This window comes from Erpetoichthys calabaricus, chromosome 11 (assembly GCF_900747795.2).
Source record: "Erpetoichthys calabaricus chromosome 11, fErpCal1.3, whole genome shotgun sequence".
Classification (NCBI taxonomy): domain Eukaryota; kingdom Metazoa; phylum Chordata; class Cladistia; order Polypteriformes; family Polypteridae; genus Erpetoichthys; species Erpetoichthys calabaricus.
Genome location: NC_041404.2, coordinates 124986119 through 125003534, shown reverse-complemented (window position 1 = coordinate 125003534; position 17416 = coordinate 124986119). Strand labels below are relative to the sequence as shown.

At 39.5% G+C, this 17416-nt stretch overlaps 1 protein-coding gene across 1 annotated transcript in view; it reads right to left on the bottom strand.

The window, feature by feature from the left end:
* Positions 1-3232: 3232 nt before the first annotated feature.
* cfap70 (cilia and flagella associated protein 70) overlaps positions 3233-17416 on the bottom strand; it is a 73584-nt gene continuing 59400 nt past the window's right edge. The window contains exons 25-27 of the mRNA XM_051934324.1: positions 14424-14525; positions 7606-7653; positions 3233-3502 (exon numbers count right to left, since the gene is read on the bottom strand). Of these exons, the coding sequence (XP_051790284.1) occupies positions 3419-3502; positions 7606-7653; positions 14424-14525 (234 nt within the window). The 3' untranslated portion in view covers positions 3233-3418. The remainder of the gene's footprint in view (positions 3503-7605; positions 7654-14423; positions 14526-17416) is intronic.

Here is a 17416-nt window from a genome sequence, read left to right as displayed (position 1 = left end):
CGTTCTTTAATCCCTTTATAAAGTTTTATTTTGTTTCCTACTCTGTGTTTTATTTCTGACCTCGCTTTATTTTGCTTGCGGCATGTCAGACGGTTCGTAGTCTCTCTCGTTTTACTCTGGGGAGGGGGGCTTTGCTCTGTAACCTGCTCTCCATGTGTTTGTCCCTGTTCTTTAACCTCTTCATGACGTTTTACTTTGTTTCCTACTCTGACGGTTCGTAGTCTCTCCCGTTTTGCTCTGGTGCGGGGGGTGGGGGCTTTGTGTGGCGCCTGCGCACGTGCGTAGTCTCTCCCGTTTCACTCTGGGGGGGGGCTTTGTGTGGGTGGGGGCTTTGTGTGGCGCCTGCACACGTGCGTAGTCTTTCCCGTTTCACTCTGGGGGGGGGGGGGGTGCTTTGTGTGGCACTTGCGCACTATGTCTTTTGCGTCCACGGGCAGGTCCCTGCGTCCATATCCGGTTTACCATTCTCGTTTAGTAATATGGATAAATACAAAGTGCCCTGCATAATGATTGGATGAACTGAATTCATAAAGAACTGTACAGTACACTGAGCACAGTTATGCATCTCCAAGATGTGAGACTTAACCAGACTGGCAATTCCAGACTTGGGCTGCGTAAGCGTGAGTGTGTGACAGTGAGTGAGCACTACACTCCTTTGGAGGATGGTGTCTTGCCCTGTGCCCACTGCGGCCCCAACAGCCCCAAGCACTTGAGACCTTAAATGACATTAAGCAGGTATGAGAATGGTTTGTTAATAACATCTGTACAGTACATGAATTTTCCTGCTGTTATAAGTTTTCATTTCCCAGTCTTTCATGTCAGTACAACATCAGTTTGTCTTCAGGGCACACAAATTCTTTTTGTAATCCCTATACCCTCTTTATCTGTATAATAATACAACATCTTCTAGAGAGCGGAGGAAAAAAAAAATCATAATCCATGACACACTTCAGGCTTTACAATGATGGCTCAGTATGATAGTCAGTGCTAAGCTACATCTCTGTAAATAGGCTTTAACTACGTTATTAAAATATGAATTTTAATAAATTATGTTAACAAAGAAAGCACATTTGTGAAAGGGTCTGCTTCTGTCAAAAGATTTAATTTCTTGTGTGCTCCCTGCAGGGCTGAAGCAGTGAACTCTGGGCTGTAGAAGTACAATTAATGTGTAGCAGTTTCAACAATGGCTGCTTGGAGGTTTGCACAGGGTTTATGAGATGAATACCTTAAAAGTGTAAATAACCTGTGGTACATTTAACAATGGCCACTTCACGGCTTGCACAGTGTTTATAGGATGACAACATCCCTTATGATAGCTAGTATTTTTTATAGGGTTTAGGGTGCAAGTAAGAGGACTGGGCCACAGCTACAAATTTGACACCCCTTTAAAAAGTCATTAGTCATTCAGATCATTTGTATTACAGCAAAGCAAATGGAGAGTTTTATTATAGATTTGTCCAAATTGGGGCCCTGAAAGACTTCTCACCAGTGACAACTGTACTCTTAATATCATTAAAAATTGTTTTTTGGAAAAGTCAAGATTCATATTGATCTAGAGTCTTGACCACACTCTTTAAATCATGGAGGACAATGCATCCATCAGAAGTTGTATTCAGAGCCACTCAGTCTCTATGGGTGGCATAGGCGGCCACTTAGGGTGCCATCACCTGAGGCTGAAGGACACTGTTCATGAAAGTTAAGGGGCGCATGCTCGGACACTGAGGAGTTCTGTTTATATAACTCAAGCAGCATTTGCTTCGGACCTTTCTATCCAAATCTGCACTTTGAACACCAATGGGTGCAGTTTTAATAACTCAGGACTTCAACTGGCACTGCTTGTATAGTAAACTTTGTATACAGTATTTTCCTCTTTTACACATCAGATAGCCACTCCTGTCACTAACAGATCCTCAGTAGTCAGCATGACTTATGAAAATGGCCACAGAGTCCCAATCTGTATAAAGAGAGGCGCAGCAGTCTGATAAAGTAAAATATTACAAATGCTCCAACTTTCATGGGTACGTTTTCTAACTTATTAAAAATAAAAAAGTACTTATTTTGCAATAAGTAGAGAAATAAGCTAAAAAAAAGTTTACTGTCATTTACATCTCATTAACAGTATTTGTGCTCTTTTATGTATTTTCATTAAGTTTTAAATGTGTTCATGTAAGTTTCATTGCAACTTCATATTACAAACCATTTACGACATTTGACTTGAGAGATTATGTAAATATGGAGCTATACAATTGTGACTCTAACAAATGCAATTATTCTTTATGGTTCAACTGAAATCTCATAGATGCTGGGAGATTGCTGATGATGGACCAGCACATACAAGCAAGTATATCAAAGTGTGCTAACATGCAGACAGTATGCTTTCACTTCAGTTCACACTGCCAAATGCTGTTACCTCAACAGATGTTTCTTCAGAACAGGCCTTGTAGTAGTAGCAGCAGTAGCAAGAGTGTCTTGCATTCAGAGTACACTAAAATTCTTATGGTCCTGTCCAACCAACATATCACATGTTGTCACTCACCAGAACCATAATAAACAAGAATGTATTAAGTTACTTTTACACATGCCATGTGATTAAAGAGTAAAGTGACCATTAGGCAGCACACAATTGGTGTAATGGTCATTTGACAACCAGCACACAGCTTAATGTCACATAGCTGTGCTGAGGATCTCCCAGAATCAAAGATTCAGACTACTGGCAATCCACCTAAATAGTGGTATTGGGTCAATTTATTCTGTAAGTGAATGTGACCAAGTTGTTGAGAGAATGGTGTATACCCCGCAAATAATACCATCATGATGACGATGGCTCCAGTCCAACAAAGTGCAGCACAAGCCGAAAAATGTCATTTGCTCTTTTTTAAAGTTGAAGAGAACACAGAACAGGTTTGAAAGAGCTCCATTTATTTTGTTTCCATCAAAAAAGTCAATAAGGATTCAGTTTGTATGGGGCTGAAAACCTAATGGGTTTGATTTAAGACTTTGGATTTCAAAGCACCTTGCAATTTTCAATTTTTGTATGTTTGTATTTTGGGCCTGTATCCTTTTATTTTAAATTTTGTTACTCTTCGCAATAAGTGTTTGTTAACCCTCTCTTTGTTTATGCCCTTGTCTCATCGGTAATTCTGCATACCACTATATTTTCACAAGTATTTTGACCTCTGTTTTATTTTTTTATGATTCCTGTCTTAGCCGATGCCATTCATTCTTTAGGGGTGCTGCACTGTAATAGATGTTCACTTGATATATTTTTAAAGTTGAAGAGAACACACAACATGTTTGAAAGAGCTCTGTTTATTTTGTTTCCATCAAACAAGTCAATAAGCATTCAGTTTGTATGGATATGATTCCTCTTTTTTCACATTTGGGCCTTTGAAGTGTCCACACTTAAAACAATTTTTCTTTACTGGAATCCAGGGTTGGCAAAACCCATGCGTTCCTGCAGCTCATGGATCTCAGCAAGGAGCTCTTCATTCTGTAAATTTAACTGAGGAAAGGAATGTGTTAAAACAAAACCAGAATGAAGAGGTAGAAAATAAATGATGGGACCACCCATACCTATGTTTCTTTTCTTTCAATTTTTCTGGAAAACACTAGTAAAAAGATTAATTTTATGCATAGTAAGCTTAATGGCACTCCTGTGGCTTTAGAAGTGTGTGAAACCCCAATAATATGCCTAGGAAAATATAGAGAGCAAACCCGACACAAACAGAGGCAAATTATCTAAAAACTAAACTGATTTCAAAGCTTTGTGAGCCCATCCTATGTCACAATACATTATTCCAACTGTTGGGACAATCCCATGAGTGGGTAGAAGAGCTGCATAGGGTGTTAGATGTGTAATATGGAGATATGAGGCAGCAAGGAAGGCAGTGGTAGTACTCCAAGAATGACATCACGGGGGGCAGCCAAGGGGGTAGATGGCTGAGTACTACTTCTAATATATAAGGCACAGTCGATGTATGTGTGTATGTATGTTTGTCCGCCATACAAATCTGCACCGGGCATCCGATCACCACCAAACTGAGGATGGAGCTCTTTTGTGACCAGGAGGAGGTCATGGGGTATGTTTGGTTGGGAAAAATGTTCGTGGTGAAGCGCAGGGCACCTTTTCACCGACACAACGTTCGGCACATGTCCCCATACATCAACAAGATGGCCGCACGTTGCAACAGACGTGAACAGCGGCGCCATCTATCAGCACGTTTGGTCCCTGTGCATCTCTCTTTACCAATGTTTCTTTAAATTGCCAACAGATGGCGGAAGTGTCCAAGTATGAGAAAGTTGACTGCTTTCATCGCGTGAAGGGGAACTGCCATATGGATGTAAAACGTGAACAACCCAGTGCGCGTTACTGGCTTTCTATATTTGTTGTAATATTTGCTCGCTTTCTGACTCACAGTACGATTTCAGTCTTGCTCTTTCTGACTGACTGGTGCTATTTGTTTGCTTTTTCGACGTATTGTAAATAACGTACATTCATCTCACTGTGGTGCATATTCCGTACGTAATACAATGTAACACATTATAATTGTCCTGCTTTTCGCTAATATACCCATGCCACTGAAAAAAAGACGTAAAATTAGAAAGTCCACTTCCGATGCCAGAAACAAGTCTATTTCAAAGGCGCCTGAAACATTGTGCAAGACGTGAAGATGTTTTCATACCAAGAATTCCGCTGATTCCGAATGATTTACCCTTTGATTTCAAACGGCTACAATTTCATGTTTGTTTGGCTTTTGCTTGCGGTGGGTTGGCACCCTTCCCAGGATTGTTTCCTGCCTTGTGCCCTGTGTTGGCTGGGATTGGCTCCAGCAGACCCCCGTGACCCTGTGTTCGGATTCAGCGGGTTGGAAAATGGATGGATGGATGGCTTTTGCTATGTCAATTAATAAGACTCAAGGGCAATCACTGCAGGTTAAACGCATCAATTTGGAAAATCCATGCTTTTCACAGGGACAACTCTATGTAGCATGTTCTACAGTGGGCAATCCTCAGAATTTGTTCATTTTCGCACCACAAGGAAAAACTAAAAATATAGTGTATCCAAAGGCTCTGGAATGACCACTTATATTACCTATTACAATAAAATGCCAATCAGAAAACTGTTTGTTCTATTTCTATGTTCTGTTTCTTTCATTTATGAAATTCACCAGTTATAGATTCCCTGGCAACGGGAATAGAACAACGGGTACTCCTGCTAGTTCTTTATAATGCGATGGATGCAAGCAATGTGAGACACTGAGGTTAAGGCTGGAAAGAACCATGAGTAATTGCTCCTATGGTTACGTATCAACAATCTCTACACCATCTAGATCCATTTTATTTTATACCAGTAGCAAGACTGAGAAAGACAGCTTGCCACCATATGATATGACACCCTCACAATGCAGTTAGAAGTCAGAAGCCTGTTTTCTCGTTGGAGCAGAGGGAGTTCATTTATAGCTCAACAAGGTAATTAATTGTGGTGAAGCATATCAGGGGTCCATGGCAGTGTATGGCTTCATGAACAGCTCAGACCCCATGGTTATAGGTGTGTGGGAGAAAAGCAACATGGCTGTGTAGAACGTAATGAGAAAATCATCTAATTGCGTGTAATATGCACAAGTGCAGTTAGCTCAGCCATCCCTCATTGAGGCTCCGTGGATCATTTGGTGCACCTGCTCTTACTGGGTATTAAAGAGGTCTGAGAGCAAGAAAGGGAAGAAATCAAAACAAATCAAAAAAGTAAGACAAAAAAATGGAGGTAAAACCATGACAGGGACAAAGAGACAGAAAATGCCAGTATCAGTGTTGAGTTGGTACAGAGAAAATGAGGTCAAGCAGCCAGGAAGTCCAAAGAAGTAGTGAGAGGAAAGACACACCAGGGTTGCGGTTGCTCCTGTTAAGCATCAGAGAAGCAGGAACAGCTGATGCTCAGATGGTTGTCCTACATATGTATGGTGGTGGGATGAGGGAGGTGAGCTCAGTGGTCCTTATGTATACCTAAGGATGGTGGTGGGGGCAAAAATCAAAGGATGGTTGACTGTGCTCACTGAAACCCTGGCTCTGCTGAACAGACAAGGACAGGGAGCAGAGGAGACAACATTAGAAAGACACGCTGGGGCTCAAGGGGCAGGAAGAGAACCTGAAGCCAATCCTGACTCTGTTTTTCATTTTTAATTTTAACCTATTTATTGGATTTATTTATTTATTGATGGATTTTAACCTCCAAAAAGGCACTGTCGTTAATAAGGATTATTTATCAAACTGATTGTTATTAAATATTTATTTAAAAAAAAAAAGTGAATTTCCCCTTGGGATTAATAAAGTATCTATCTATCTATCTATCTATCTATCTATCTATCTATCTATCTATCTATCTATCTATCTATCTATCTATCTATCTATCTATCTATCTATCTATCTATCTATCTAAATGCACTAAGCACTTTTGCACCATGACTTGTTGTTTGTGTCCTCATTGTCAAGTCCATCTCATTATATGACGATGGATGTCCCAGAAAATGGGTGATGCCAGGGCTGCAGGCACCCGGGGCATCACAGTAAGATGGTGCTTACTGACACTTCAAGACCTAGAATTCATGGTCAGTCTCTCTCCATTGTGTGAGAATGTGAAATGGACAAGGGGTGGGGGGGCTAAGAGATTTTTTTCTTTTGAAATACTTCTGATTCATATTGATATTGTGGAGGGAAATATAATCATGCATCTGCTCCAAACATTGATAATTTTCAACAGTTCAGTGGTGTGCATGAAAGTATTGATTTCCATACACTGCTGCCTGTCCTTGACAGACAGATTGGCTGACTTTTCCGCCAAACAAATTTGTTCCATTACACAGTTTTTTTGTCTTGGATGTTTTGGTTGCTTGAAGGGTTACTAAATCTTACTGTGATAACACTTTTTTGAAAACAAGTCTATTTTAAGGTCTTTTACATAATGCCATTTTGTTTTTCTGTGGGCAATGCCATTTTAGGCTTATTATGTACTGTTAGTAGCCAAGTTGCTATGCAGGACAATTAGGGGTCTGACCCATGATGTCACGAGTTAGAAGTTATATAGGTCTGCTGAATAGCTTCCTGGTAATTTAATTTTGTAGACAGAAACCTTGAAGGCTACAACTGCTTTTTTTTTGTTTCTCAGTTTCCTAGTTAGGGTGCTGTGCTTTGATTCTTTACATTTTTTAAACTACCTTAGGCTTAAGGACAGACACTTTGATTTTTGATTAACACATTTTTGACGTTTCTTCTCCCAATCTTTGTTCAGACAAATCTGCTTCATTTTCTTAAAACATCTTATCAGTAGTAAATACTGATTGTAGCTGTCCTGAGCTGCTGCTATTTTAGGTCTAATTTTTGGGACAGATCATTGCAATGCACTTCAGTGGTCCGAAGGGAGCAGGCATGGGACAAGGGAGCCAAACCCAAGGACAAAAAATATACATCAAGGGAAATAAGAACGCTGTAGGGCCTCTGGTGAGGTGAAGCCAGACTCAGGAGTCATGTGCTACCTAAGAGAAGTTGGCACAGGCATTCACAGAGAAAAAAGCTGAGGAGTAAGTAGTGTGAGGTAATTAGTCCATAACCAACCTTAACAGCAAACTTATAGGACTGGTCTGCTTCCACCTTCCTGCTCGTCTGAAAATCAAATGAGAAGAAGTAAAATGTTAATTCTTTGTATTATTTCACATTCTGCATTTATAAAGTAGTCAATCAATAATTGTAGTTAATTGATGCATGATTTACTGTTTGAATGTGCCTGTTTTTATTTTTCAAAATGAGCAGCTATGCTGCGGCTTGTAATGAAGATCCTGTATCATGAGCCTGTATGATGAAGGTCAGCTTAACACATGTATGGTTATACTTTTGACAATGATAAGTGACAGTGTTTGACTGTGAAATCTCTCACCCAAGTTGCAGCAATAAGAAAAAGAGTAATATTTTCATTAAGAGTAAAATGGGTTGTCGTTTAGTCATATGTTCCTCACTAGCAAGAGAACAATTATTGGAGATCTCTACGTCAAGAACAAATTGTTGCTAAACAGTTGTAAATTCCCAGGGGTTTTACTGCAATAATATTGTGATATGTGGATGAAATTTTTGGAACTGTAATATTTTTTATAATTTGACAATTAGGTTTAAATTTCATGTAAGCATTCTTATGATGGAGGTACACCCACATGAATGATTACATGGACTTTTATGTATAGATTGAAATGATGAACCGACTAATTGGAGTTTAAAGAATGGGTCTTTGTTTTAGTATACTTGTTTGATTTGTTTATGATTTAACAATTAATTGTTTAGTTTTTTATTTGATAAAAGGTTCAATCATTAGAATGGTGAATTTGTATTTGAATTATGTCCTGAGTGGTTGTGTTTTCATTTAGCATTGGGATAACAAATAGATAGATATGTCTCAGCACTCACAGGATGGGCAAAGCTAATAGACAGGGAGATATAAACCAGAAAATAACCTAGACAGAAGGTCTTCTTTTCTATTTGAGAATGGCATAAGCTACTGCAAGACTCTGTAACTAAGAAATGTGCTGGACAGAGAATAAAGATAAGCTTAAAACTGCTGCAGCTGCAAGAGTCCATGGTTGCATACTTTCTGTAGAGCAGCTGCCTCTGCTAGATTACACTGGACAGAGGAATGGTTTGCCTTCACTGCTCTTCTTTTGTAGTTTCACACCTTGAAATGAAGAGCTCATTATTAATTCCAGGTCAGTAGAGACCTCCTCAATAGACGTCTGTACATAGTGTAGTCCTCAGTGAAACAGTACTATATGTAAGGGTGTTCCTTAGGGGTTGAAGCACCAACTGACTTGTGATCAGACTACGGCTGATAATACTGTCTAGATGAAAGTGCTATACATTATAGTTTGGAGTATATGCTCCCAAATAGTGAAGAACCTTGTGGTGAACCCTGACATTTTGGGGAGTGATGAGTTTCCCAACAGATTTGTATAGCAATGGAGCTGCTATGCTTGTAAACTGAGGGACGGATGGAATTAGGCCAACACCATGCAAATATTAATAAAACACAACAAAAAAATATCAAAATAAATTAAATATATTAAGTTCCAAATATATATACAACTACTTACAAAGACAGCAATGAAAAGTAATAATGAACATATAAAATGACCACCTCAAACAACTAACCCCTAGACGATATATATACAGTCCCAAACGTCATTGCTGGGTGTGAATTCTCAAGTGCAAACAACAGTTACTTCAATGAAAGATGTGATGGAATAATCCCCTTTTGCAAACTGCTTCCTTGAAAAATGGATAATGTAACACAATCCTACCAACAGAGTTCAGAAGGTGTTTGATCTTCTGAGGTGCATCTCTTCGCCAAACAGCAATTGCACACATGAATGTAAAAAATGCCCACCACCGTCCCTATATGCCAACAGCTACTCCATATCCTCTTCCACTGTGAATATCCAGTTCTAAAATGGGTTTCTGGATGCTGTCAATGATTGGGTGTATGGAAAATGAAAAAGTAAAAAATCCTACCGCATCCTTCCCTTCTGGTTGTACACATACTGTGCCCACAACTACACACAGCAATTCCCACAAACCCCTTCGCATCCATGCAAACCTATTTAAAGACACAGACCCTGCATTTACAAACCAGGTACTCATCTCACAAGTATTGTTGCTAGAATATAAAAATCATCAAATGGTACATACTAAACAAAAAGGAAAACCCTATAGGTGGCAATGCTACAACCAAAAGCTTATGATCAGTATGAAAAGCAAAGCATTTCTATGATATTACATATGAGAACCATAGTTTATCAATGGTTCTCAGCTGGTATTCGTGATAGAAGGCAGCCCAGGCTGGGTCAGCATGTGGCACACACCAGGTTTTAAATTAACGTTAAAAAATAACAATCCATTTTCTAACTTGCTAATCCAGTTCAGAGTTGCAGGTGGGAACCAACCCTCAGACAGGATGCCACTCGCACACACATACCCACATTTACTGACACTGCGCTTAGTTTAGAGTCGTCAGCTAACCTAGAATGTGAATCCTTGGAATGTGGAAGGAATATCAAAGAAGAAAAGGTGGAAATGGGAAGAATATGCAGACTCCACACAGATTGTGTGCAAGCCAGGATTCAAATCCAGAACTCTAAAACACTTAGTGGGGTGTACTGGGGTGAAAACATTGTGTTTTTAATACTTTGTTAACAAAGACTCATAATATTGTGAATAAAATGGTGTGAGCGCTGCATTGTAGGTATTTAAAGTTAACAGGGAGATGGCTTTGTTGGACAGAAGGATTGGAGAAGTAAGCAGATGACTGACTTACAGGTTGATAATAGAGAGAGGACACTGGGATGCATGCAAATAAAATTGAAGAATGCTGGGACATATGCAAATGTAAAATCAAATACAAAAATGTTATTACTATTAGATTTTATACTTTTATGCTCAGAAAAATTAACTAGTATGTAAACGCTTGTAAGAAGGTATGAAATAGGTGCATGTGACCTTGCCATCAACATTTTATTGTGTTTAGCTAAAAGTGGCTTCACTGACAAGTAACAAGTCCATTGGAAATCATCAGTTGTTTGATTTGGCTGATGCAATTATATAGCTATCAACCACTGAGACATGATAAAGGAAAATGATTTGAAAAGGATTTAAAAAACATTGTCAGAGACATCACAACTGGTATAGACAGAGAGACATCACAAGAGGAGAAAATCCAGTTAGCCACCTGATACAAAGCTTGCTGTGTGACTGATTTTAATCATTCGAGTTGTGTGTTTTGATCTACTACTTTATCTAATATTTGATATGTCTGGTTTCTCTGTAAATAAACATAAGTTTAGATTGTAATAAAGTGTGGGGATTACCTTACTGAAACTGCCTTGCTGTTTAGTGGCACTAGTGACCTAACCAGGTACTAAATGCTTGTTCAAATGCAGCGAACTGGCAGCAGAGAGATATATGTCATCCCAGCAGGAGCAGGCTTCTGGTCTTTGTTGAAGTATTTAGTGCAAGCCCTTCGAGGGCAGCCTCCCTGCAAAACATATTAGTTCAAAATTCTTTCAAAGATAGTGAACTGGGAGAAGGGTGGGTTCCGCAATCCCAGCAGGAGCAGGGTCATGGTTTTTGCAAGAGTATTCAAAGGTTCAGTCCTTGAAGTGTGAGAAACTGAGGCTAAAGTGCCCTCAGCTACTGTTAAGGTATTTCAAAAGTCTAGTGTAGAATCCTTTATTAAGCTAGTCTGATCTTATTAAGGGTTTCCAGAAGTAAGTATAATGGTGTGCACATGTTAAACAAGGTAAATAATTTAGTCATTATTGGCATTTACTTGTCCACCATTACAAAAGAACCTTTGGAGGCTAGAGTACCTTTCAAGGACATTTTCATGACAAAAAACAGGCCCCTCCTAGTTCCCCTAGTATTACAGGTTTTGCACACTGGAGTATCTCTGCACAAAACACAATATTTTACCCCTAGGTTAATAATTTTCTAAAAAGAACCCATGGGTTTTGCACTTGCTAACAACAATAAAGCCTGATAGGCGGTCCTGCAGGTATTACAGTGTTCAATAAATGTCAGCTTAAATGGTAACACTGCACCTATCAACCTTTGTTTCATTTGTTGTCTTCATATAATCCCAACTATCTTAAAAAGGTTAAATATCTGGTAAGTGGCAGTCACATGATAAGACAGGTGAAAAAAATAAGCATTGCATACTGTTCAGTGTGTACTCGAGCACTGCGCTGTTTGTTGCAATGAAAACCTCATGGGTTTGATTTTAGAGTTTGGATTTCAAAGCATCATGCAATTTCCAATTTTTATATATTTGTATTTTGGGCCGGTACCCTTTAGTTTAGGTTATGTTACTCTTGGCAGTAAGTGTTTGTTAACCCCCTGCTCGTTTATGCCATTGTCTCATAGGTAATTCACCGTACTACTATATTTTTGCAAGTATTCTGACCTCTGTTTTGTTTTTTATGATTCCTGTCTCAGCTGATGCCAGTCATTCTTTAGGGGTGGTCTACTGTATAAAATGTAGTCTTAATATATTGTGCATATAGTCCTAGGTTTTGCACCTGTGTATTCGTTTGCCCCTTTTTTTAACGTGTTATACTGTATTTATATCTTTATATATTATATGCTACCATGGCTGTTCGTTTGTCTGTCTAGGATTTTAAATCACCTGTAGCTCGAAAACCATTTGATCTATTGACCTGAAATGTGGTACACATATACTACGTGACATCTACTGTCCACTTTCGGGGTGATGATTGATCTTTTTATTTTTATTTTATTGTATTGTAGAATCAACTCTCAGCAGCGGCCAGCAGGGCGGCCATGCAGCACATGCGTATGGGCGTCGTTCTCATCCCTACCACCTTTGCAGTCACTTCCCATACCTCTTCATATCTTAAATCATTCTTGAGACAGATTGAAGACTTAAGTGCCAGCTTAAGTGAAAAATTAAGGAAAACATACTAAGTAATTTCAAAACAAACACTGACTTAATCAGTTTTAACATGAAAAGATGTCAACAAAAGAACAGAAGAAGCAGGACGCTAGGATAGAGAAAAGAAGAGCTGCTCAGGAAGCAGTAAGCACATCAACCTCTGAGCAAATGAATGTTAAATGTACAGAGAAAGAGGATGAAAACTAGGAATGGTCAAGTCAAGTGTATTCACTGCACGTTATCGTGCAGTGCGCCATTACTGGTATATAAATATTTTGTTCTATGCTGCTGCTGGACCTTGTGAATGTCTCATCATGGATCTCTTTATCTGTATTGTTCAATCTGTCCTTTATATGCATCCTCCCTTCCAGCTCTATCAGTATGGTGTAGTTGCCTCTGGGACAAATAGATGTCAGGACATTCATGAACTAACCTCCAGGTCTACTTTCTAAGCCCTGTTTCTTTCCAACAAAGTGACCTTGAGTGATGCTGTAAGAATGGCCCATTTACAGCACACCAGGGAGTTAGGGATTAGTACTTCAGTAGAGGGAAGAAATTGTGTGTAGGGAAGAGATGTTGGTGGAGAGAATGATGATTATGAAAGTATTACTGTGGAAATAGAGAGACTTTTGGGAACTGAGAGTATGCCAGCTGCAGTGATGCTATTTGTGTGTGCATTAAGCCATATGCCTCCAAATAAAAACTATACTTAATTCCTATCATTTACAAACAAATATTAAAGTTTATATTGTTTATAACGGGCGGCACGGTGGCGCAGTGGGTAGCGCTGCTGCCTCGCAGTTGGGAGATCTGGGGACCCGGGTTCGCTTCCCGGGTCCGCCCTGCGTGGAGTTTGCATGTTCTCCCCATGTCTGCGTGGGTTTCCTCCGGGCGCTCCGGTTTCCTCCCACAGTCCAAAGACATGCAGATTAGGTGGATTGGCGATTCTAAATTGGCCCTAGTGTGTGCTTGGTGTGTGGGTGTGTTTGTGTGTTTCCTGCGGTGGGTTGGCACCCTGCCCAGGATTGGTTCCCTGCCTTGTGCCCTGTGTTGGCTGGGATTGGCTCCAGCAGACCCCCGTGACCCTGTGTTCGGATTCAGCGGGTTGGAAAATGGATGGATGGATATTGTTTATAACTAATTTAAAAATCTCTTTTTATGCCAATGATGGAAACAAAAAACAAGAAATAAAGGCGGAGTGGTGGCTCTGAGGCTAGAGATCTGCACTGGCAATCGGAAGGTTGCCGGTTCGAATCCCGTCAATGCCATTAGGGACTCTGCTCTGTTGGGCCCTTAAGCAAGGCCCTTAACCTGCAATTGCTGAGCGCTTTGAGTAGTGAGAAAAGCGCTATATAAATGCAAAAAATTATTATTAAAATTATTAAATTAAAAACTGAGAGGGTAATAGACAGTAAACAATTACAGAGTAATCTTGCCAAAGTAAGAAATCGTTTCCAAGGGAGATGCCCCCACTTTCCAGAGTCAATTTAAGAAATTAAAAAGCATAAAGCACTCTTTATGATAGCTACATGTTAATATTACTGCCATACTCAATTTCTGTGATAGTTATCAATGATGGCAGTCCATTCAGCACGCAGAGGGTAGGAAGAGAGAGCTGTTATTCTTTAAGCCCATTTCCATAATGGCAGTGATCCTTTATGACAGCCTGATGCCCACTTTATCTCCAGAAAGGTGGACAAGGTGTCCGGTGCATTGATCCAGTACACCAATCACAATGAAGAGATAGTGCCCTCCTATCGTTGAAAGAATTGGTGCCAAACATTCCAAACAATCTTTTTCTTATCAGCCATCAGTGTTAACTCCCAGCAGGGTTATACCAACTTTCATGTTGTGCTTTGTCTGCGCTCTCCTTTGTGGTTGCAGTGTAGTCTTGCATGGCTCATTGTGTGGTTGTAAAACTTCACTGAATCAAAGTGCACTTTACCTGCAGACAGATGAGTGTCAGATAGCCCCACACCTCTGGATTCCTGTTATTCATGATGTTGGCCTCTGATAGGGCATCTTCTGCCTCTTCCAGCTCCCCCAACTGTAAACATAGAAAAAGACATGGCAAGAAAGTCTTAACACTCCATCTACGAGATCAGTAATATAATGTCTGCCTTCATTATAGAGAAATAAAGTGCCAATTTAGAATCTTTGGTCCTGGGGGCATTTGAACAGATATTAATGTTGTGCTTCATTGTCAATTTCAATTTTGCATTTTAATTTTATAACACCCTCTGCACACCATAAACTAATAATTAATGTGGAATAGTTTGGATTTGTTACAAATGACATTCGTATAATTCCTGTTTGTAATTTGATGCTCTGCATTAATCCCAAACTGCTACTGCATTGGCATCGGTACTACACAGCTGTGCTCAAGCAAGTAACGTCATAGGCACCATTTTGTGGAAGAGCAGATGGGAAGCATAGTGGATAGTGCATGTAGAGGGAGTTTAAGGTAAAACAACAGGAAACAAATTATCATTTGAAAATTAGAAAAATGAAATGAATAACAATAAAAGAAAATGAACAAGACAAGCTGTCCTTTTAAGGGACAAAGATTTGAAAGGAAGTTAAGTGTAGATTTAATCATCCACAACTGAAATGGTCAAGTTGTTGTTGTAATTTGTTTTTTATTTTATATTTCTTGAAATAGTTCTATGGAATTCATGTGATATGAAAAAAAAAAACTTCTCATTTCTTGTGAACACAAAGAAACTGTCGCTTGCTCACAACATTTTACATTTGTCTGTGCATGCAGGAAACCTTCTTGGGAGCACACAAATGAGTTGCTTTTTTATTTGCTCATGTCCCTTAAGGGCATCCGTATATTTCTAAGGTTGTTTTGTGTGTCTCGTTTGGGTACTGACTAAGAGACAGACAGTAGAGATGTAAATGAACAGGATTGAGGCTTTTATCCAAAGTGACTTACAAAACAGGTCAACATAATCAAATAAACATCAGTCCAGGGGACTGTTTGGGGAAAAAGGGTTACAGGACAAGGATACAAAAATGATCACCACAAGTGAAGAACTCTGAACAAAATGCAAGCTACGTTATGAAAACCTAACAGATCTATTATCAATCATACAGAAATTCACCAAAGGAAAGAGTCTTCAAACATTCCTAAAATGCATTGAGTGACTTAGATGCTTGAATTAAGGCTTGCCACTCATTCCACCAGCTAGGAGCTACACATGAAGAGTCTGGATTGAGACTTGATAACACACAGAGAGGTGGCATCACCAGATGGCTTTCAGCAGCAGACCTGAGTGGTTGAGATGGAGCACAGAACCTCACTAGTGTCTCCAGGTACTGACTCACTGACTACTCTGTAGGTAATAATCAAGTATTTGAACTTAATATGTGCTGCTACAGGAAGCCAGTATAGTGATCTGAAAAGAGGAGTGACATGTGCCCACCTCAACTGGTTGAATGTCAGATGTGCTGCTGCATTTTGAGTTATCAGCAGCAGCTTGGTCACACATGCTGGTACTCCTGCCAGCAGAGAGTTGTAGTATTTCAGATGTGACAAGACCAAAGCCTGGACCAGGAGCTGTGCTGCATGCTTTGTTAGATATGGTTTGATATTGCAGATATTGTGTAGAGTGAACCTGCAAGACCTATAGCATTAGGGTCCTTGAAGAACAGCTGGTCCTCACCATCTCAAGGTTGCCTACAGACTTGTTGAGTGTTAGCAATAGTGAGCCATGCTGAATAGAGATGGGGTGCTGAACAGACAGAAGATCTAGGATAATATGAAAGTCCATCTTTGCCACATTTAGCTGGAGGTTGAAGTATCAATGAAAAATGCAGAACTCATAGCTGATACCATGTGGTCCTCTGCAGAGAATGACATATACAGCTGCATAAGCACAGCACTGATATGTAAAACCATGAAACATGATAATCGTGCCTAAAGAGGAGGTGTATAAAGAGATGAGGAGAGGGCTTAGCACTGACCCCTGTGTTTGCCTGCTGCACCCTTAACATCTCTCCTTAATTAATACGTGGTAGGATCTGACAAGTGTTAGGATTCATACTACCTGGGGACAGCCCCAGTGATGCCATGGTTAGAGAGGAAAGGCAAGCAAATGAGATGTGGTCAAGAAAACAGGAAAGGGTCACAACCAAAAAAATGGAAAACCAGATGTTAGGTTTAAAACACAAACCAAAAATCAAAATCTTGTGCCCTAGAAAAATATTTGTTCATTTAGTCCCTGGTTTAAAAAAAAACCCTACAAATATTCTATACAGAAAAGTGCTCAGTTAATTACATAATAAACTCCTGACATATTCAATTAACCAACAACGCAAGGTCCATTGTCTTAGGAAACTTCCCTGGTGAAGCTGGGTAACACGGCTAGTACAAACATAAAGCAATGTACACCACCACTGGAATCCTAATATCGGATACAACTTTATTTACAACAACAGAATTAAACAACTTTATGCTGGCACCCTGGATGGCATCACACTCCCAGGTAATTCTGGCAAAGATGACCAAGTCAACAGTCAACAGTATCACTAAAAATGAACAACACCTTACTCATAAAAAAACAACAAATGACATTGCGATAAGATGTTAGGAAAATTCACCTCTATAAAGCAATAAATAGATTTTAAAATCATATTCCTTCGATGTCCAAAAACCCCAGATTCCATGTACAGCATAATCTGGGATGGCGTAGAGAAGGCAAAAAAAAAGTAAATAGCAACAGTTTGTTTTTCCTAATGTTGTTTCTTGATATTATTTTTGTGATGTCACAGCACTAGCATGCACAACCTGGGAACATGTGGAAGGAGCTTAAATAACAAGTCATGGTGGTGGTGGTCCTCGCTTTCCATATGATCTTAGACTTTATCAGTTTATTGGTATACAGTATATCCAGTAGATCACTAATTGACATGCTTGTGCTAAACAAAATTTAA